The following is a 22500-nucleotide window of genomic DNA, read 5'->3' on the forward strand; positions in this document are numbered from 1 at the left end:
CTACATATTTACACAGTATGTACATGAGGTCAGACATAAGGTGCATGAGCATAGCATACTGTACCTGATATAGACATTAAGATGCAAGAAGAATATCAGTGCATTGCACATTCCATAAACTGGTAGGCACCAGTTTATGGAATGGAACTATACTGGCACGGAAGTACAACTTTGTACACAATAACAAAGGTAGCACTCCTCTGCTAACAAAGAAAGATGCACAGATGGTCCACGGTAAAATCCACCACGGCCAGCTTAGGGTTTTGTTTTTTTCCTCCCCAATTTAGTTATTGACAATCCCCCCCCCCCCCCCCCCCCATGTGTATAGTCTCTGTCACTGCCAACTCCTACTTGTTGGTCTGAGGGAGGGTGTAGAAGACACCCATGTGTCACCCTGCAGTCTCCAGAAGCTTAGTTTCACCGGGAGGGCATAACGCGTACAGAGGAGCATGCTAATACCTCCCAGTTCTGCTCCCTGGCTGCACAGGCGACCCGATCACCCTCTCCTACCGCCAATTTGGGGTGCCTGGTCAAGCCGGAGGGGGTGGCTGGCTGCCCATTAGTCCGACTGACGGCCCATTATTCAGACTTCCCAAATGGCTGTTAGGCTAATGTTAGCCAGGGTCAGGCTTAGTTATAATGCGCACCATCTGACCAATTCAGAAGAATAGGTCGTTGGACTATGGCATGGCAGCGTGCCATTAGGCACCGGGGAGGATTTGAACCCTAGGAAATATACCCCCAGCACCACTAAAGATACACACTCGTTAAATGAACACTCTGGATTTCACTGTGTGTACGTGCTACAGATCCAGTGTGATGAATTTAGAACAGACAGACAGACCACGTGGTGATGACACAGCATGGGGATTATAATAAGTATCAGATTTATGATGCTAAGTTTATCCTCTATCCTCTTCTAGTTGCACATTTACCCAATGTAACTGTGTAAATGCAACGGATAATGTTAATCATTAGACTGATTTTGTAGTTTGCTTTCCAGGTCAGCTTGACAACTACTGCAGGGTAAAAGCATGGCAGGCTCTGACATGACCTTATGGGAGCATTCGGAAACATGCACTGAAAGCACGGTGTGCTCTGCTCTCTGGTCGTTGGTAAACGCTGTGCAGTCGGTGCATTTACCGTTCAGAAATACAGTGCACTAAGCACCAGGTGCATAACCTCAACCGTAAAACTGGCTCGGAAAATCTGCCTAGGATTTCATGCCCCTTTAAGCCCTATATACTTTGTCGCACCGTCTCGCACGACAAATAATGACAATAGCCGGTCGAAAGTACAAGCTTATTGTGAGCTTGTAGATCTGCAATTTCTTTCTCTTCAAAATGAAAACAAGAACAAATAATTAGGGACACCAGGGTTAATGCTATTAAATAAAAAATGTGATTGGCAAGCATATTGTTTTGTACAATATTGAGTCAGCTTATGTTGACCATGAATTCAGCCCGCGAACAAGGTGGTCTTTGGAGTGGCTGTGACTCTGTTAACTGGGCATCAATCAAACAAAATCCGGTTCATTTTCTCACATTCTTGGCAGGAAATCTACAGCAGGTGCTTTATCTCTTGTTTACAGTGACACTTATAGAAGAAGTCTGAACGTGTGCAAGGTTATAGCCACAGCAGAAATAAACTAAACTCATAAACGCTAGCGGGAGGAGAAACAGACTCAGATTCAGTCTAGTTCTGTGTGAAACACTATTTGCCCAAGGCCATAAGGCAAGACAGTTATGGGAGTGCAATTGATTTAATGTTGACCGTGGTGAGTGCAATGTAGCCTACCATGTCCATAGCCAACTCATCAAATTTTGCCTATGGATCTGACTAGGCACAGCAATAGGAGAGGAACGGGAAATTGCATAGCATGTAAAGTACTCTTCATATCTCCATAACTAAGGGTCTCCTGTACAACCCTAAACCCTTGCGTTGACAGTAAGTCTGACAAGGACAGATAAGGCTTCCCTTAACGGCAGATGAATGAATCCCTTAAAGCAGTGGTTCTCAAAGTGGGGTCCAGGGACCCTCAGGGTTCTTTGGGGTTCTAAATTAATGGACCGTTACATACAGATCTGCAACTCTACCGTGCCGTGTACAGTGTACACTCTCAGAGTTATGGGGGTCGTTGAAATTAAAAGGTTTGAGAACCACCGCCTTAAAGCCCCCTCCAAACGTAACTTTGTTAGCCTGTGTGTCTAATCACCTAAACAAACAAAAGCCATGTCACCATCATCATCATCACAACTTTCAATTAGCGAATTGTAATGACTGTATTATGTGTTATAGAAGGATACATTGGAAATAAGTGTTTCATTACGCTTGTATGTGTAAATCCTGGGTCTAAGTTGTATTGTGAGTACTTGTTACTTTCTTTTACCAAAATGAAATGGTATCAAAATCAGGAACAGTGGGCACCTGAGAAGTCTGGGCAGCGGGCACCTCAATGTGAAATTGGCTATTTCTTCCTGAATGTGGAACAAGTAAAGAATTGAAGTATGCTTTGGAAAATGGTCTGAACTAAAGTAAAGTATACATGATTTAAACATGCACTGTACATCATTATCAGACCTAAATGTACCCTTCAACTTGTTTTAAGCCATAACGACTGGCTATCCACAGGTTTTGTAGCAATTTGTAGCAATCGTTGAAATATTACGCCATAATGTCTATACCTTATGTCAGACCATTTTACAAAACAAACATGTATTCTTTATTTTGTTTTGGAACAATTAACCAATTTAACATTAAGGTGCCCAAACTTCTCAGGTGTCTTCCGGTTACCATTATAGAAAAACCCCTGGTTAAGGGTGCTGTAAGTGAACTGTGTAAACAAGTGAATTGGAAGTGATGAAACACAAAAAAGGAAAAGACAGAATTGGAACTGGAACACTATAAAAATTTAAGCTGATAAATGGGCTCTCTTAATTGGATGAAATTGGTGTAACCAATTAACCAAAAAAGCACCTTGTAAGTTGTGGCCAGTAGGGCTGGAAGAAGGTAAAGTATACCTAGCCTACCATAATTGATCGATGCAAAGGTATGGAATTTGTACAATACCATTTTACAATATACCAGTAGACTGAACAGGCTAGCCTACATAATCTAAAAACTAAGATTCCTTGCAGCTGCTAGAAAATAGACCACTTTGAATTAACTGGAGTGGACCATACAATTGTATTAGAATATAAACTGCATTGAAAAAAATCTTATAGGCTATATCAGACTCAGATTTATACTGGAAATTTGTATAATATTTTATTGTTATTATTATCATTTTTACCTGGTCATATCAACCCAGCCAACGGCTTCTCTCTTGACGGTAGAGTAACTGTATTATAAATATAAATACATATAAATATATATACATATATAATAAATATATAATAAATACATATATAAATATAAATTGTATCATTGTTGTTATTATTATCGTCATTTTACCTGGTCATATCGACCCAGCCAACGGCTTCTCTCTTGACAGCTGCAGAGTAGCTGTCATGGGTCGTCTCTCTCGGGTAACTTTCCACTTGGAGCCCGCGGTGTCCTCCCGGTCCCATCATCATCATCACCCCCGTATGCTGTCCCGCCTCAGACGGGACAGCTACGCAGCGGCAGTGTTGTTGCCCGGATCCGTGCGAGGAGGAGGAGGCGGAGGAGGAGGAGGACTGTCCATAGTTACAGTGTTTACATAACGAATTACAACCGGCCCCCGGCGGTCCGCTTCGCTCCGGCTCGAATCGGTCGCCGCCGCCGCCGCCGCCTAATAACGTGTCGCTAACGCACCACGCGCCGCCCAGGTCCAGGTCGTCAGCAGCACCCGGGTGACAGGAGGGGGGCAGCGCCAAGGAGGTGACGGGCTCGTCACCACCACCGCCGCCACCCGCATTCACGAAGAAGTTGGACTCCTTCCAGGTGTACCGGGACACGGTGGGGGGTGGTGGACGCGCGCTCCGTGCGCCGCCGCCGCCGCCGTCCACTTCGCTGGAACTCAGGAGATCCATGCAGGAGGTCAGCTGGTACAGGTCACCGGGGCTCACCCCTAAGAACGACCCCACGGAGCCGCCGCCGCCGCCGCCGTGACCCCTGAGTCCGCTCGTCGGTGCCTCTTCCGCTGAGGCCATCATCATAATCGCAGTGCCAGCCGCCGCCGCCGCGTCGGTGGAACATGTCGCCGCCGGGACGGCGTTGTCCTCAAACGCACCGTTATAATTAGAGCACATAGTGCTGTCGTTGTGCTGCTGCTGGGCGCCCAGAGCCAAGGACACGGACACTGCGTTGGAGAGACTCTCACAAGTGTCTCCGTCCGGAGGACCGCGTTCCTTTATCACTGTTAGCAAAGTGTCGGGAACTTTATCCAACTCGACGGCCGCTCTCGACCGAAGAGACATCTTCTTCTGAAGCTTCCCCCCTCGCTTAGAATTTCAGTAATTTTTATTTAGAGTGGCATGCGAGAGAGAGAGAAAGAGAGGGAGAGAGAGAGAGAGAGAGGGAGAGAGAGTAAGAGTGAGAGTGAGAGTCAGTGTGAGAGAGAGCAAGGGAGAGAGAGAGATAGAGATAGGGAGAGAGGGAGGGAGAGGAGGGAGCAATAAAACGTTTCCCGGGGTGTGAGCTAGCATTCGCCCAATGAGAGTTCGGTCATGTGTTTGTCTGGTTGCTCTGTAGAATAAAACCAGATCCAGAGTCCTATTTCTCCAAAGAGACATCTTTGGGTCGCGGACCAATTTTTATGGGCTACGAGTAAATGTCAAAACATTAAAAAGAAAATAAAAAAAACACTCAATTATTTTTCAAAAATAATTTCATGAATAAAAAATAATAATTATAAAAAAGAAAGAAATTCCACATATTAGAAAACAGATGTTTAAGAAGAAGTGAAAATAGCCGATCTACAAGCTCACAAGGCGGTGTGAAGCATAGCATTGTGAGCTTGTAGATCCGCTATTTTCAGTAGCTTGGGTACCGGGCAAACGTCTAATTTCACTTTTGGGTCTTGACTCTTGAGCTAAAATGTTTGGGAAGTGGGAACCACTGCAAACGAATAATTTCACTTTTGGGTCTTGAGAGGCGAGGAGAGGGAAGTCCTGAACTGTCCTGAGTAGGTCTACTGCGTCACTTCATTCAGTGGCGCAGTACTTCAATGTCATCACTAGTGGGCGCATTAAACTATATGTGAATGTTCTCTACCTCAGTGGTTGTCAAACGTTTTCATGTCAAGGACCCCCAAATGAATATGTATTTGGCTGGCAAAGAATGCGGACCCATGAAAATATTGTGCACCAGGGAAGATTTGTGTTATTAAAATGTTTAAAATATCCAAATTCTTTCCACATTTGTTCAAGAGTTTTTTGAAAATAGCAGATCTACAAGCTCACAATGCTACTGGGGACCCCTTGAAACCCCCTCAAGGAGCCCTGGGGGTCCCAGGACTCTGCATTGAGAACCACTTATTATAAAAAAAATAAAATAAAAGAAAGCCCAGTGCCTTATTGATTTATCCCAGTGGCTTTTAGAGTGCAATTTTGGCTTGCCCTCCAGATGAGATAAATTACTACCGTAACTTGTTCTTTCAACTGGATCCCCTCACAATATTCAACTAGAAGGGTCCACCATCTCCATACTCGGAGGGAGACTGGCTATTGTATGCCTCTCTGTTTTGGGACGGATGCAATCTCACGAGATCACACCGTGCGCCGTGTCTCGGTCTCATTACCTCCAAGCAACGCCTTCATTCCCACCCCAGGCGAATAAGGCTTGAAATCAATGAGGTGTGAAGTAAACTGGAAATAGAGGGAAGACGGTGCACTGTCACTCACAACTGGCTAACTCTCAAGCCGGACTATACAGAAAGAGAACGTGACATCACACCTTTGAAAATAATCAGCATGTGGAAGTGCCATTCTCAAACCCAAAAGTAGAAAGAGTAGAGCGATGACTCTGTCAAAAAACTGTTAAAACAACGGAGACGCGCCGTCTGAAGCGGAGCAAGTAGCAGCCGAGCTAGTCGCCATGCTGAATGTTGCGAAGTCTGCTTCAGCCGACTCAGCGCATTTCGAGTTGCATCCCGATAGGGACAGAATGGTAAATCATCATGTAAAATTATGGATACCACCAAGTAGAGCATTGTATTAGAGAGTTGCGTCACCTCGGGCTCGGGGGTAGAAAACAGCGCCGGTCACGTTGTTCATGTAAACTCGAAATAGTGACAAACGCTCATAGACTCCAGTGCATTCCATAAACTTCCGGTTCAGGGCTTTGTCACTATTCGCCAATAAGGCTCTGTAGATGACTGGTCCAATAAAGTGATCGGAGGTGACGCAACTCTCCCTATATGGCTTGACCACCAAGGTTATAGGAAGACCCACCCATAGACCCGCCCTACCTGTGTCTGATTGGCTTCCTCGCAGGCATAGTTTTTATTTATTTATATTTTTATCCCTCGATTTTGTAACCCTTTTTTCACCCGGTGCCAATTTGCTAAGTGATCCTGGGCACTACACTCCCCCACCAGCCTAGGGAGGCCAGGGCCGAGCTCATGCCTCCTTCAATGCATGAGAGCCAACTGACCCTCTTGTCACCTGACAGGGGGGAGTTTCCCTGGTTGGACGTAGCGCGTGGAAGGAACACGTTATTCCAACCAGTTCCCTTCCCCTCCATCAGGCGCCCCGGCTGACCAGGGGGAGGCAGTATAGTGACCAGGATTACTACATGTTTTTGTGAGGGTATTAACTACCCTAGGAGACATGGGGAGAACATGCAAACTCCACACAGAGTAGGCCCTTTCACCAACCCCACCTATGGTATGGGCGCTGATGACGCGGAGGAGAAGACACACCCACAGCACCCACAGCGTCCCCGGCGGGAATCGAACCCAGGACCTTAGCTGTGAGGCGACAGCGCTACCGACTGTGCCACCGTGCTCCCGGCAGGCATAGTTTTTACTGAGGTTAGGCTTAAGGCTAGGTTTAGGCAGTTTTACTGAGGTTGAGGTTAGGGTTAGGCATAGTTGCAAAAACTATGCAGGCCACAATATCTCACAGCTAACAGGACAGTGATGAACAGAGGATTGTATTGTACAAGATATCTGAAACCGGTTATTAATTCATGATTTATTTCCAAGAGACCAGATCCACAATTTAACACTTACCAGGATGTTATTTCTGTCATTAACTGATTTTCATGACTGTATCCCACAAAATCATATAGGCTAATCAACATGATACTCTATGTGCCCACATAATATTGACACTTGAACACGTTTTCTGTCTATTTCACAGTGGTGCCAAACAACGCTCTAAATGATAGTTATAAATGAAGGAATATGAGATAACAGGAGCATAAACCTGCAAGATCAAGATCAGGTTTGTAAACTACTGTAAAGTGATGGTGTATTGTATGTTATTTTTCAGCAGAGCCTATATTTAGGATTAGGAATGGTTCTCCAAAGACGTCAGAGTCACTTTTTCATTGACACCGTTTTCAGATCAAATGGCACAAAAATGTTATAATTATAACAGTATCTTAACAGTGTTTTAACCTGGCTGCACAGCCGGGAATTATTAAAACATTCCTACAAACACAATCAGTAGCTATAGCCTACATTTCCACACTCATTCTGTCTGTCTTAATTTAACCACTTAACCACAAACATTTTCTAAATTATTTCAAAAACAGACGATCTACAAGCTCACAACGTCGCACCGCAGTGTGAACGCGTACAACTGATATTTTCGACAAATATTTGATTCGTAAATGTTTTTGTTTGTTTGTTCGTTTTGTTTTTATTACATTACATGTCCAAAATTGCGACACCAGGGTTAAAGTGGTTTAGCATCTCTCTCCCCATGGAGGTATCTGCTCCTTCAGGGACTCCCTCCCCACAGTAAACTCTCTCACATGGACTCAAATTCATCGATGCGCTGCTGGGTGTTGCCCTGGCGAATCTGACGGAGCGTCTTGTACTTGTCGCGGCCGTGTTTGACGTTCTCAGCGTGGATCAGGTCATTGGGCGTCATCTTGCTCTCATCCATGGCCGCAGCCAGCTCTGTGCTCAGGACCTTTGAGAGGAACACACACACACACGCACACACACACGCACACACACGCACACACGCTCACACGTACACACACATACACACAGTATGATTCAGAACAATATTTTATTTGGCAGTACTGTAACTTTGCACACCTATGGAATTTCACGTGATTGATTGCTCTCTATGTTCACACCATCTATCAAAAAGGGAAGCATTAAGACTTATGGGAGCCCCTGGGGCCCAATTATCTTTCAGCCCCCCCTCGCACTACCTAGAATGGGCAGTTGCAATCACACTACCCACGTTGTAAGGCATTTAGTGATTTAAAAAAAGCACCTGCAGACATTTGATCATAAATGATTTATTGTCTGCCTACAATATTTACATGATATTTGCCGGAGGAGGGACCTTAGTGGGGCCGTAATCGGAGGGGCCGTGTACTGTGTAGGCTGAGGGGCCCACGTATTTGAGCGTTAACCTATGTACATTTTAGTAAAAATGTTGTTGGCCCAGGGCCCCCCAAGGGCCCTTGGTAGTCAAGGGCCTGTCCTCATTGCCCCGGTCTATAAGATTAGAATAGTATTTATAGAATATAGAATATTGCAGAAGTAGCACAATAAAAAAGGGAACTTGAGCTAAACGCCATTCATTTTTATCTTGCAGTTCCACTATTTCCACTCATCTGGTGGGGTTTTCTACGAAGTATTGCCGGTATTGGAGCACTCACATTGGAGCAGGCAATCAGAGAAAGTGCACCTGGTCTGCATCCCAATAGCATATTTCACTGAGAAATATTAATACACAAAAGACGGCTCAGGAGACTCTCCAAAATGAAACTACACAAAATCCCCCTTCGGGATAAGCTTCATATCATTATATTCGCTTCTTTCCCCAATGTTAATAATTACCATTGGGTGCTGTCAGTCATCTGCTTGCTTACTAATGTAGTTTCCATTATTTTCATTTCATTTCATTTATAAGAATTGCTGTGTTCATGTTCTCATAATACAGTATTATATTGATCAGACTGACTAGCAGATGAGCTCTCATTTAGACTGTCATGAGAAGCTACAGTATATTAAAAATATCCATAAGCCAGTTTGAACTTGCAAGGTGTTGATATCTAGAGGGAACAAGCTGACCTGTTACTGGACACTTGTGTGTACTGAACACGAAAGGTCTCTGAATAAGATAGGAAGGATACATGAGATATACTGGAACAACAACGACATAGATGCTGATGCTGAATGCTCATATGATTGTAACACCTTGTGATAGGTGGGTTGAGAATAGTCATGTCTGCCTTGTCAGGCAGAGGAAGTGGCAGAGGATGACTCTGAGACTATAAAACAGCTGCATTGGCTGGCTTATTCTTTTATATTTTAGAAAATGTTGCAGAATAGTATGTGGTCACTTATATTAGTAATGCGATTCTATGTATTTATGCTGTGGGTAGTGTAGCTCTTGATTGTATTATTTATTGCTGTACTACTGTCTGCCTCTATGTATTTTCATTTTTTTTCCTCCTCTATGTCTCAGACCAAGGACCACAATGGAAATAAGTCGCACGACTTTCTTGTGTTTGGATCCTTGACGTTTCTCCGATGAACATGATGTAACATGTGTTTTTACTGTATGATGTCTAATAATTAAAATCAAATCAAATCAAATTGGCTAGCTTATATTAGCTTAGTTTAGCTCTAGTTTTTTTGTCCATGTGCACTTAATAAATCGCTATCTTGCAAAGACCTGTCAGCCTAGAGTGGTGATTAGCAATAGTTATAGTTGCATTGTGGTGCTTATGTAAAAGTACTAAATGTTCCTATTTCATATTGTCAACATACTGAGGCACAGCTTCACCTGGGTAAAGCTCAGTGGCCTATATATCTTTACCAGCTTGCTCGAAGAGCAGCAGGTCTATGTTTAGACGTAGATTTCTCGTCACTTTCTCGTCACTTTCTCGTCACTTTCTCATCACTTTCTCATCACTTTTTCCTCATTGACTGGTCTTGGTAAAGGGCCAGCCAATGAGGGCTCAATGTCCTCTCAGAATATGGCATCTAAAGACCTACAGAGCACGATGCAATACTGTGTTTGGCCACTGTATATATCTCTAAGGTAAATCTGTGGCACTGTTTCTCACTCGGCCAGCGAAAATCTTTTTTTCAATGTTGCCATGTTTTGTGAGAGACATAAGCAACCAGGTCTAAGAAAACAAGCCGAAAAGAAGCAACTATAGGCCACATGAGCACTTTAAACGATCGATCTATAAGCTCACAACGCGTCACGATGCCACACGCTTTGAGCTTGTAGATCTGCTACTTTCAAAAACTCTTGCAATGAAATGTGGAATATTTGGAATATGTTTTGAAACACTCTAACAACACAAATGCTCCCTGGCACAAAACATTTTCATGGAAATATTTGAGAACCACTTATTTGAATAATTCAAAAAACAAGTCCAAAGTCGCTTATAATAAGCGGACATGGCAACCCTGATAGAAACAAGCGTCACACGCACGCACGCACGCACGCTCGCACGCACGCACGCACGCACGCACGCACGCACGCACGCACGCACGCACGCACGCACGCACGCACGCACGCACACACACACACACACACACACACACACACACACACACACACACACACACACGGTCACACGGTCACATAATATGACTGTGTCATTTCTTGTTTTTAAATGATTTGAGGTTTTGGAAAATCTGTGGCCTATAGGCTACATTCTTTTATTGTTTTATTTTTTGGAAAATCTTTGCCTATAATGACAAGCCCAAAATAGTGATTGCAGGTTGGAAGTGGTTAACATTTGCCAAAAGAACAAAGTCTGACCTTAAGGCTTCTCCTCAGCCTCTGGTTCTTCTGCGCCTCCGTCATCCTCTCCTCCTCACTGCGGTCTCGGACCATGCCGGGTAACGTCAGCTCAGCGCTGGCTTCAGCATTGCTCTCGTCTGTCTCGTCGTGATCTTGCATGTGACAGTTCACTGTGTCCTGGATGTGGACACCCATGAGTTTAGCCTTAAGCTCATCTTTGGTTCGCTCCAAATCAGCTTCCACCATCACGGCCTGTTAACACACACACACACACACACACACACACACACACACACACACACACACACACACACACACACACACACACACACACACACCACTTGCAGTGAAGCTCTATGGTTATATATATTCTGGCCCAGTTTCAATAGAAAAATCTTAATTTATAATATTGGACGGGTCAGAAACTTTCTGGAAATTATGGAAAATGTGGCCCAGTTTCAAGAGAAAAATCTTCTTTATAATATTGGGAAACTTTTCTTTTTTTTTAGGATACACATAAGGCAATGTTAGGCCTTGGGTCAAGTTCAGGTTAAAATCTCCCCATTTCATGCACTGTGCGTTCAATGTCCTCTATCACATTTAGGCCAGCATCCCATTTAGTAGGAATTCAGTAGAATTACTGCATGCATTCTCACATCGCATGCACAGTGCATTCTCACATCACGCGTGCAGTGCATTCTCCCATCATATGCACATTGCATTCTCCCATGATTCTCAGCATCTTGCACACTAATGCAACTGAACGCTACTGAACCCACACTACTGCACTGTCTGAGCAGAAGGACTACCTGTTTTCCGGTACGTTTACATAATGATGCGAAACCTGCAGAGCTAGTTCAGGCAGACAACTCAAAGTAGTGCCAACTGAGGTGATCAGTCACATGCATGCTTCACCTGACTGGAACGGGCTAAGGAGAGGACAGGCGTTCTACTTCATGACATGTGCCATAGACGCACTGGGTGGCAAACTGGAGCCGAACGTTCGATGGAATGCATTGAAGTCAATGAGAGCCAGGTGGACAAGCTTATGAATAAATTCTATCTTTGAATGATTGTGACCTTTGTCAATTAATCGCTTCAGGAAAATTCAGGAGACATATCACACTATGTTTTCTGAAATTTGAGGTATTTAAAAGAGCACAAAGTAAATTTCTGACTGGGCAGTATTTCAGGCTAGACAGCCCAGTCAGAAACTTACTCTATTGCCTTTTAGATACACATTATGTATAAATAATAATTACATAATGTGCAAATCAAAAAACAAGAGACCCTTGTGTAAACTCTCATTAACTTTGATCCATTCCACCACACTTCCAGCTCCAATTTGCCTCATAGCACCTGACGAACGGTGACAATCTGCCAGCTGGAATTGCAAGACCAAGAAAGTGACGTATTTGTCCTTGCCTTATTTACATGTCCTTGGTTTACCTGCTCATTCCTTGCTCTGCTATCTTGCTGCTCTGCTGTACTGCATGTTCTTCTGCTGCCCACGTCTCTGTTTCTATGTTCCCCTTTGGGAGTTTAACTATTTCCTTCCCTGTAATATCTATTGGGCAGATTTTATTAGAAATATTTTCATGCTTACAGGGAATGAATACATTTAGACAGCGCCTTAACGCCAAAATATGTACAGCATATATATACCTATTATGCTCATAGATATTTATATCGATTTCGATTTCGAATCCAAGAGTTTTTTGACTGAGCTGGGGTGAAAATGTTGTATATGATATATTTCAGTTAAGTAACAAATAGTAGCCTAAAACTAAATATTGCTCAAAGTTATGCTAAATAATTAAACATACTGTAAATTAGCATGGGATTCGTTATAGGTAAATTAGACATACATAGAGACATTTAGGGTGCTTCTTGAGGACGCATGTAGCCCTTTATTTATCTGCATCTATGATTGGTTTTCAATGTGGTTTTCAATGGTTTCTTTTTTTAAATAGTTTTTCATTATATTGTTGTACATGATATCATCAGGGTGTCCTTGGAAAAGAGAGCTTGCTCTCAATCATCCTCCCTGGATAAATACAGGTTAATCAATGAAATGAATGAACAAACTAAATACATAGACATTACATGGAACATTTCTTGTATGTAGGCGCATGTAAATGCACGGTTCCAGAGCGGTGACGCTCCAGATGAATTAAAGATGAGGCTCTTGCGGTAGAGAACAAAACAAACAATACCATTGCTTGTGGTTCCATCATCATCTGTTCACCGAAGGCAGGAACAAACACGTTTCTAAGCCATCATCACAGATGATCACATAAATTTCACATCACATTTCTATAAAACGACATTTTCATGCTGATGATGGCTTAGAGCTGAAATCTGTTCGCTTTTGCCATAAAAAACAGAAGACGATGCTTCCGTGAGTGCTGGTATTGTGTTTGTTTTGTTGTGGTGTGTACACCCCCACACACACACACTCACCTGTAGAGGTGCTTTTAACACACATGTTTTGGTTGAAAAGTCTATATTCTGATATAAATCCTTGTCATAGATAGAGTGTTAGTTCAGTAACAGCTGGGTCTCTCCAGCTCTTTAGGAAAGAAACTACAAAATCGGCCTTGTGTCTCATTCCCCTTTAACCCTGGAGATTTCACTGTGCATAAACACAGAAAAAACACGCACTGACAACTTCTCAGTAAAGTTCCCAGTGAACATTGTTGGGTGTGACTTCTGTTTTACCCACCGCTTGACTCCTCATCTTTAATTCATGTGGAACATCACCTCACACTCACCCTTTGCTGCCACCTCTTCGCCTCTTCATCCTTCTTCTTCTTGGCTCCCTCCAGTAGAGAGATCTTAGAGGTAAGCTCCGCGAGCTCAGTGGCCTATAAGCACACGCACGCACGCACGCAAACACGCCCACGCACACATACGCACGCACACACACGCACGCACGCACATGTGCGCGCGCGCACACACAAAGAGGGACTTGGTGTTAGTTATAGATCTAAGATCAATATTGTGTGTGTGTGTGTGTGTGTGTGTGTGTGTGTGTGCGTGCGTGCGTGTGTGTGTGTGTGTGTGCGTGCGTGCGTGCGTGCGTGCGTGTGTGTGGGTTGCGTGCGTGCGTGCGTGCGTGCGTGCGTGCGTGCGTGCGTGCGTGCGTGCGTGCGTGCGTGCGTGCGTGCGTGCGTGTGTGTGTGAGAGAGACGTGTGTTGACTGTGTTTCCATCGCTGTGGTCCCTCTGTGGATAGTAAACATGACCTCATGTGTTTTTTTGTATATCAGACTTGAATGTCACACTGGGTTTCATTCAACTGACTAGTGATGCAGAGTGCTACTTAGTAGCAGTGGTGGAAAAAGTAATCAAATGTTTTACTTAAGTAAAAGTATCAATACTGCAATATAGAAATACTCTGTTACGTAATTAGAAAACAGAATAAAAAATGTACTTGAGTAAAAGTACAAGAGTATTGGTATCAAAATGTACTTAAAGTAGCAAAAGTAGAAAGTACTCATTGTGCAGAATGTCCCATTTCAGACGTTTTCAAATGTATAAAAATCTTTTGAAAATAGCAGATGCGACGCATTGTGATCTTATAGATTATTATCTGCTATTATCACAAAGCTTGTAGATCGGCTAATTTCCGCTAGAATGTTCGCTCCAAAATAGGGATGCTAGGGCTCAGGTGGTTAAGAGACAGTATTCATGCTGCTCTGCAGAATGCTCCCAGTGAACAGGAGGAGGAGCAGAATCATATGCTTCTTTGAGCTGCTACACACAAAGAACCGTATAACCACTTAATCAACTAGACCTCTGTTGCCTTTGTCCTTGGACTGCCTTTTTCGGTCTACACAAAATCTCTAAACTTACACAACCCATGCAACACGACACGTGAGCTTGTAGATCTGGTATTTTTATAGCTGATGTTACCCCCAGAATATGGATCAACTGTTCTCCATTCAACATGTCACTATACTGCTCCAGAAACTGTCTCTTTGCAGCCTGGAGACATCGCTCCCTGTCTGTTCAAACTATAGGAGAAACCTGCTGTCGGATATATATGTAGACTAATTTTGAAATATTGATTACAGGACTGTTTCAAGGTCTTGGGCTGGGCGCCGGCTTCTAATATATCACACAACACAACAGGATCAGGCCAGGAAACCAGGTCAAACATATAGTGTTGCCAGTAAATACCCCTCACTTTAACAGACTGAACTAAAGGTTAACGAACCCTACCCTACCATGGCATGGGTTAGATCTATTATGAAGATCAAGTTTGCCCGTCTGTCTGTCTGTCTGTCTGCGGTGGGCATGCAGACATGTCCATATGGACTGGACATGCCCCGGCATCAGCACAAAGCGGCTCCATGACCTATATCGTTTAGCTCCACCCTTGGTTAGGCCAACGTGTTCCCTGGAGGATGAACCCTACCCATTTGAGTGAGCCCTTGACGCCCTCGAATAGCATTGTGCCATGATGGCACCAGACCACATCTCGTTTTAAGACCAACACACTTGCACGCGCAAAATCGACGTGTGGCCATTTGGTATCTAGACAAGTGGTTCTCAACCTTTTCAGGCCGCGACCCCCCAAAATAATCATATTTGAACTGGGGACCCCCCATTTTGTTTGACTCCGTTCCACAGATAAATATTGTGAAAATAGCAGATCTACAAGCTCACAACGCCTCTTGCCAATGTTTTATAGTATAGTTTGTTGATTACATTTGTTGTAGTAATGGTGTTTTTCTTCTTTTTTTTTTTTATTAAAAAGGGTCTTAAAAGTCCTTAAATTGTCACTTCACTATCATCTGGGGACCCCCCCAAATATCATATGGGGGGGAGGAGATGCACAAGAGCCTTGTTGCGCCAGACAGGAGATAGGGCCCGCTTGGTCTTGTTTTGTATATTGTGACGCGTGACGCGTGACATATATTAGTAGTTGTTGTTATTGTTGTGTGACTGCGCACCACGTTGTCCTGGTTCTGCAGCTGGTTGTCAGACTGGTCTAGCAGAGCGGCCTTGGCCTCCACAGCAGCCCTGCGGTCCATGTCCAGCTTCTCAGCCTCGTCCTGGGCCATGGTCCTCTCTTTGTCCAGCTCCAGAGCCCTGCGCGTCTGCTCCTCCAGCTCTGAAACACACACACATGGACACGGATGTACATGTCATGTGTATGCACGCTAGGGTTGGGCCGAGAAAGTAATTTTCACTATTGTCCGTGGGGCTATTCAAAAATAGCAAATATAGATGATCTGCTATTTTTGAAAAATCATGAAAAGTTGTGCAAATATATATATATATATTTTGGCGGACATTTGTAACTCAAATCTTTGCTTCTGGGGGTTCCTGGAACTAAATATTTTACAAATGTTCTGTTTAAAAAATATAATCCAAGATTTTGCCACGAATTATCACGATTTTTCAAAAACAGCAGATCTACAAGCTCATAGCACGGCACTCGCTGCCGCGCTATGAGCTTGTATATCTGCTATTTTTTAATAGCCAAAGAAATCTAAAAATGACACACAGATGCGTTCGAAAATACCCGATCTACGAGATCACAACACGTTGTGATGCAATGCGCTGTTTGCCATTTTTGACCATTTTCACCTACAATGACAGGCCCAAAGAGGGACACCAAGGTTACATTTTTAGGCAATTTCATTTACAAAGAATGCATACATAATTTATTCTTGAATATGTGAGTGGAAATAAAACATGGTTGCTTTCTATCCTGCGGGGTGGAAATAACTTTTTACCATGTAAGTGACCTACTAAATCTAGAGTGCAAAGAAAGCCTTCCATTTGCATACATACTGTAGGCTAAGATTATTCCAAGTGTATCAGAATGGTGGGATCGTTTGTTTTTTAATCTAACATTACGTTAAATATCGCAATCAAATAATTGTAATCAAATAATTTATACAGCCTACTGGCATACAAATCATTCCTAGGTAACACTATTTAACATCAGCATAAAGGAGTAAGTAAAATCAAATAGATATATACTCACAAGGACCCACACAAGAACATCTGGCATGCACACATAAATGCACACACACACGCACGCACGCACGCACGCACACAAACACAGTTGCATATACGCTACACACAACAAAGCCGATCGCGTTATTCTATTATAAACCTTGTGCTGAACCCTGAACTCAGAGCTACTTCATTATCCCTAAGACATCCCGACTCTGACCTTTAACCAGACACAGAAACTACAGCAGCAGAAAGAGACATTTGTATTCAGATTGTCATCAGACCATCCTGAGCTCTCTTGGTCTGCTCCTCAATCTGCCTCAATCTCTGCATCAGCTCCATGGTCTCCCGGGCAATCTTCTCAGTTTCCTTCTCAGCATTCTCTCGCTTCTTCTTTTCACTCTCCAGCAAGGCCCTGAGAGAAGGTGTAAAGAGAAAACTGCATCGAAAAATATGAAGTATGAAAACTGAAAGACAGTTCTCTCTTTTTGTTTTTATGGGTGAGGATGTGCGAACTGTCAACAGTAACGAGCACAGCTAGAGCTCCGTCTAACCTTCTCACCTTTCAATCTGACGTTTGTTCTTCTCCTCCCTGGCCTGGGCCTTCATCTGCTGAACCTCGATGGTGTCAGGCTTCCGTCTGCGCATGTACAGGTCATGGTTCCCAATGCACAGCGCCAGAATGCGCTTGTTGATGCGGAGACGAGGGGCGTAGAAAACAAAATCCTTGAACGCAAACACAAGTCCTGTAAAACATCTGGGGCCGTCCCATGAACTTTAACACCAAGTTTTGCTTCCTTTCAGGTTCTGAAGTGTACTCAAACCATGAGTAAAAAAATATATATATCAAAAAATGACTCAGTAATTCTTTGTGCTCATGTGAACAGACCAAGTGAACTCAGATCCCTCCAAAGCGAACCGAACTCGGTCCAGAGTTTGGTTCTTTTGTGGTTATTCTTTCGGAAAAATTGCAGATTCATGGTCTAAGTCAGCTATTGTCAAAGAGTCAGCTATTGTCAAAGTGGAGTACTAATACCGCTTGGGGTACTTGGATCGATTTGCCTTCCCAAACAGTCCATTTGAAACAAATCTAAGTGAAGTGAGTATAAATAAACACTAGCATAAAAAACTCTACAAAAAGTTGGGTTTGTTTCGCTCTCTCTAGCTCTCTGTGTCAGTCTCGCACACACACACGCAGGCATGGCACGCACGCGCGTGCACACACACACACACACACACACGCACACGCACACGCACACGCACACGCACACGCACACGTACACACACACACACACACACACACACACACACACACACACACACACACACACACACACACACACACACACACCCCCACACACCCACACACCCACACACACACACACACACACACACACACACACACACACACACACACACACACACACACACACACACACACACACAGTAACCTTGCATCAGTTGATGCCCTCTGTAACAATATATTACATATTATATTTTTTATAACCACTGGTCTAAGTCCACCTCAGAAGCTGAAAGGAATCAAATGTGAAAACACATTGATCTTTCAGCAAGACACTGTATATTAGACAGCAATTTGTTTTTCTCCTTTAAATATAGATTAAGCTTACCCATGTCAACAAAACAGCGATCTTAAACTAAATAAAATGGATTATAAGCAATTCACACTGCAGTTCCCAGCTTTATTTTGCTACTTTAAGTTATATAGTTACATTGCTAGCTCTAAAAGTGTCTGACTAGTAGAACGTTCAAAGTAGAAAGTTATACACAGCTGTTCAAGTTATCTTTCTATAGCTGTTTGAATCACTAGTGTCCCTATTATGGGGCGAAACATTCGGTGAAAATAGCAGATATAGATATAGATATGAATATAGGATAGACCCCTGGGGGTCCTTGGCCCCAGCGATTTCTCAAGTTGCTCTTCACTTAGGCTTCTGTGGTGTAAATTACCAGGCAACCAGCCTGATGACATTAGAGCCTATAATGCCTAAAAGAATTGCAAGCTTGCACACCTGTTTCCAAATGTGGCTAATTTGCTTGCAAATGCTTTAGTTGCATTGTGTTTAGTGTCTTTGTTTTCGTAATTTATTCTCAAGGCAGCACACTTTGTAAATGAAGGTTTCCCCCCTGATGTGCCCCCGAGTAATACATAGAGGCTGGAGTGAATGGATTGAACTGTAAGAAAGGTTTGCAGTACCGGCGCCTTCTTGTCGATTGGCTTGATGACAAACTTCTTGTCGTTGAAGGAGATATTTTTGATCTCGCTCCAGGGAAAGCCGATCTTTGGGGTCATTCTGGTGAAGCAGAAAGAAACAGACAGCGTGTTTAAAGAGCTCTGTAACACTGGCTCTCAACATCAGAGGTGGGGAGACCACCAGCATTCCGAATGGACCCTTGTGACCCTTTAACTCGGAGAGAATACAAATCCACTCTCTCAGAGTTAAATGAACACTGAGAGAGTTTGGGGTTCCAGAGAAAACTAATCGTATCAAATGGGGGTTCCGTGGCCTAATGCATATAAAACTGGGTTCCAGACAATTTTAGGATCCATTTTACGGTTCTGGTACTCACATACAGAGCCCTACATGGTCAGGCACCTGCATATTTACGTGACCTTAATTCTGCTCCACCCATGATGTGGCCAGTATAGGTCTCTGAGATCCTCATCCCAGGCCCTGCTGGTTGTGCCTCACACATGGATTAAAGACTATAGGTGATTGAGCCTTTGCGGAAGACTGTTAAAGACTCACCTGTTCAAACAGGCTTTATGGCCGTATGAGAGAGAATTTCGTCATTTTAGGAGCAAGGCGTGTGTTGTCCATTTTATGAGGGCACAAAGGCCAAATGCCAGGGCAGGAAGGCCATCAAATAAATTTAGTCCATTGAAAGAATTAATTGAATTTAAGGGTTATGGATGCTTTTAAATGATATGTAGACTATCTGCAGTGAAATACATAAATTATGGTATTTACAATCTGATCCATGCTCAGCCCTGCACCAATCAAAGTTACTGGATTGGTTTAAAGATGGGGACTAAGAATTTAGAATCTCAACAAAAGACAGACACTGGTGTCTACATGACAAGAAAGAGACACTGGTGTCTTATTGACAAGAAAGAGACAGAGGAGAAAGTGGTACAGTCAGCTGGGGCATTAACTGTGGCCTCAGGGCATGACATTGTTTTGAGGGGCCAAACTGAGGGGCAACGACGGCCATGGCTTTCGTGGCCTCCCTGAAATTCCTGCCCTGGATGCTGCCATCGCAAAAACCAACGGCTGCTCATGTGATATCACAGGGCTTATGTTGTTAAAGGAGTAAGAGCCAATGACATCCAAGTGGGGTCAACCACACGCTCACTTCTTTGCTATTAGAGGACGCCTGGTCAATGTTCCGTTGAAAGTTGCACTCCACGCAAAGCAGAAGATGCAAATGTGCATTATTCGCTCCTTCGCTGCATAGAATGGAAATGAACGGGAGGCTATTTATTTTCTTATTTGGTCTGCTCTCTCTCTCTCTCTCTGTTTTGCTGTGGTTTTTCATGTTCATTAGTGTTCTGCAGTGTTTTTTTTTTATAATTTAATTTCTGTATTTGTATGCTTTTGAGTGCCTTTTATGTCTTTAAAAGCCTTTTTAATGCCTTGTGTACAGCTTCAAGGATAAAAGGTTCAAGGTGGTTCAAGATTCAAGCTTTGAAATATACTAAATAAACAAGGACTGTGAAGGACTGTGAACAGCAAAAATGACTTGCACGGAACTACCACAAATATGGTATAACATTTACGCCACTCGCTGCAAAAGCAAATGGCAAAACCTTGACACTAGCCACCCCACTCAAGTTCTGTTCTTTCTCCTTCCATCTAAACAACATTACGGACGCATCAAATCACACAGCAGCCATCTCAATAACAGTTAATTTCCACAGGCTGTCAGGTTGCTGAACAGCGGACGCACCCATATGAACCACACATTGTTGTTGTGTAATACTGTATGTAATGTTATCGTGTAGGAGAGACGGTAAGTTGAGCCACTGGGTAAGATGAGCCACAGCATGTTTAAAGGAATCCAAAAACGCATGGCGCTGATTGGTCTAGGACAGGAGAAGTTGAGCTTATATTAAAGGTAGGGTAAGTGATTTGCTTTGGTTAAAATAAGTGTTAAATAGCTCTATATTCTGATAGTACTCATTGCTATAGAGTGTTTGTTCAGTATTAGGAGTCTCCTTGTCTCTCCACCTCTTTATTTAACAGAAAATGCATTTTCGTTTCAGTTTCAGTTTCATTTCCAATTTTATCCAACCAGGACAGAGAACTCAATCAGGATACAGATTAAACAAGTGAAATTGGAAGTGATGACACTAAGAAATGAGCAGACAAAATTGGAATTGGAACACTATACAAATTAAGCTTAAAAATGGGTACTTTCTCCTGATTGGCTGAGATTTTGACACCTACCGAAAAATGTATTTTCTGTTTATTAAAGAGCTGGAGAGACAGGGAGACATCTGTTACTGAAAAAACACTCTATAGCAATGATTACTATTAGAATATAATATTTTAACCTTTTAACAAAATACTTTTTGTTTTAACCAAAATATATCACTTACCCTACCTTTAAATCAATGAGAAAAAAAATGTAATTATAAGTTATATTTAATACATAACAGTTTAAGAAGAGAGAGAAAAGTTGTTTCCCGTAAATGACAAAATCTTATTCCAAGTAGTTTATAGAATCAGAGCATACAAGCTTTTTTGCATACTCAATTTATCCCAAACTGGGGGTAAGTTGTGCCAAAGACACAACTTGAATTTGTTGAATGTATAGGCAACATGTTTTTGTTTCTAGGGGTGAACAAGAATGAAGAACAAGAATGTTTTGTGTCATTTTTGTACTGAAAGTTGGCTGTGACAATGTGTTTTAACTCAAAATGTAAAAAGTTTCTCATCTTACCCCAATTCCTTACTCTTACTGCATATTGTAATATGCACAAATAAGTCCATATGTCAATAGTGTGTTTTGTAGGTTTTTGGGTGGTGTGCCCAGAAGTATTTCATTGTATTACAATAAACATGACCATAAAGTTGAACTTGAACTTGAATCCACATAGTGATTATATTGTGTGGACACACTAGGTTAGGAATAAATGTCACCTCCTTTGTTTTAGTTTGGGTAGTGAACCACTTAAGCTGTCCTACTTGTCTGTCTTGTCATAGATGTTGAGACCCAGGGCGTCCACCCCCAGCCACAGCTCAGATCCTTTCTTGTTCTTAATGTTGAAATAGTTCACTCCATACATCTCCAGGTCCTGGGCTATCTTCAGATACTCCATCATGGCATCTTCTCTGTAGAGGAGTTTATAGAGGATAGACAGTAACAAGTTAATCTTGTGTCTAGTGAAAATGCACTCTTTCACCTGTAAACAAGTCACTTATAGCAGGCATGCAGTACCACTGTGATTGTGTCTTTCTCTGCAACACTCTACAAACCTGGTCAACAAACACCAACAGAAATGTATTGAATTGAGTTAATGCAAGATTTACACATAATTTGTTTCATATTTACAAGGCGCATACATTACCAGTCTACTACTACTACTACTACTACTACTACTACTACTACTACTACTA

General features: G+C 42.8%; 2 protein-coding genes across 3 annotated transcripts in view; both read right to left on the reverse strand.

Moving 5' to 3' along the window:
* The window catches only part of LOC308075812 (progesterone receptor-like), a 45441-nt gene extending 40919 nt beyond the window's left edge, over positions 1 to 4522 (reverse strand). The window contains exons 1-2 of one of the 2 annotated variants that reach the window (XM_080415780.1): positions 3454 to 4522; positions 3293 to 3340 (exon numbers count right to left, since the gene is read on the reverse strand). In XM_080415780.1, the coding sequence (XP_080271906.1) occupies positions 3293 to 3340; positions 3454 to 4400 (995 nt within the window). In that variant the 5' untranslated portion in view covers positions 4401 to 4522. The remainder of the gene's footprint in view (positions 1 to 3292; positions 3341 to 3453) is intronic. The other variant, XM_080415781.1, reaches the window with a different exon arrangement.
* Positions 4523 to 7137: 2615 nt separating this feature from the next.
* The window catches only part of LOC308075809 (moesin-like), a 40124-nt gene continuing 24761 nt past the window's right edge, over positions 7138 to 22500 (reverse strand). The window contains exons 7-14 of the mRNA XM_080415771.1: positions 22069 to 22215; positions 19074 to 19170; positions 17418 to 17581; positions 17140 to 17270; positions 15841 to 16001; positions 13655 to 13747; positions 10899 to 11132; positions 7138 to 8066 (exon numbers count right to left, since the gene is read on the reverse strand). Coding sequence (XP_080271897.1) covers positions 7902 to 8066; positions 10899 to 11132; positions 13655 to 13747; positions 15841 to 16001; positions 17140 to 17270; positions 17418 to 17581; positions 19074 to 19170; positions 22069 to 22215 — 1192 coding nt within the window. The 3' untranslated portion in view covers positions 7138 to 7901. The remainder of the gene's footprint in view (positions 8067 to 10898; positions 11133 to 13654; positions 13748 to 15840; positions 16002 to 17139; positions 17271 to 17417; positions 17582 to 19073; positions 19171 to 22068; positions 22216 to 22500) is intronic.

The sequence above is a fragment of the Gymnoscopelus braueri genome, assembly GCF_963280865.1.
Source record: "Gymnoscopelus braueri genome assembly, chromosome: 20".
In the NCBI taxonomy this organism is placed as follows: Eukaryota; Metazoa; Chordata; class Actinopteri; order Myctophiformes; family Myctophidae; genus Gymnoscopelus; species Gymnoscopelus braueri.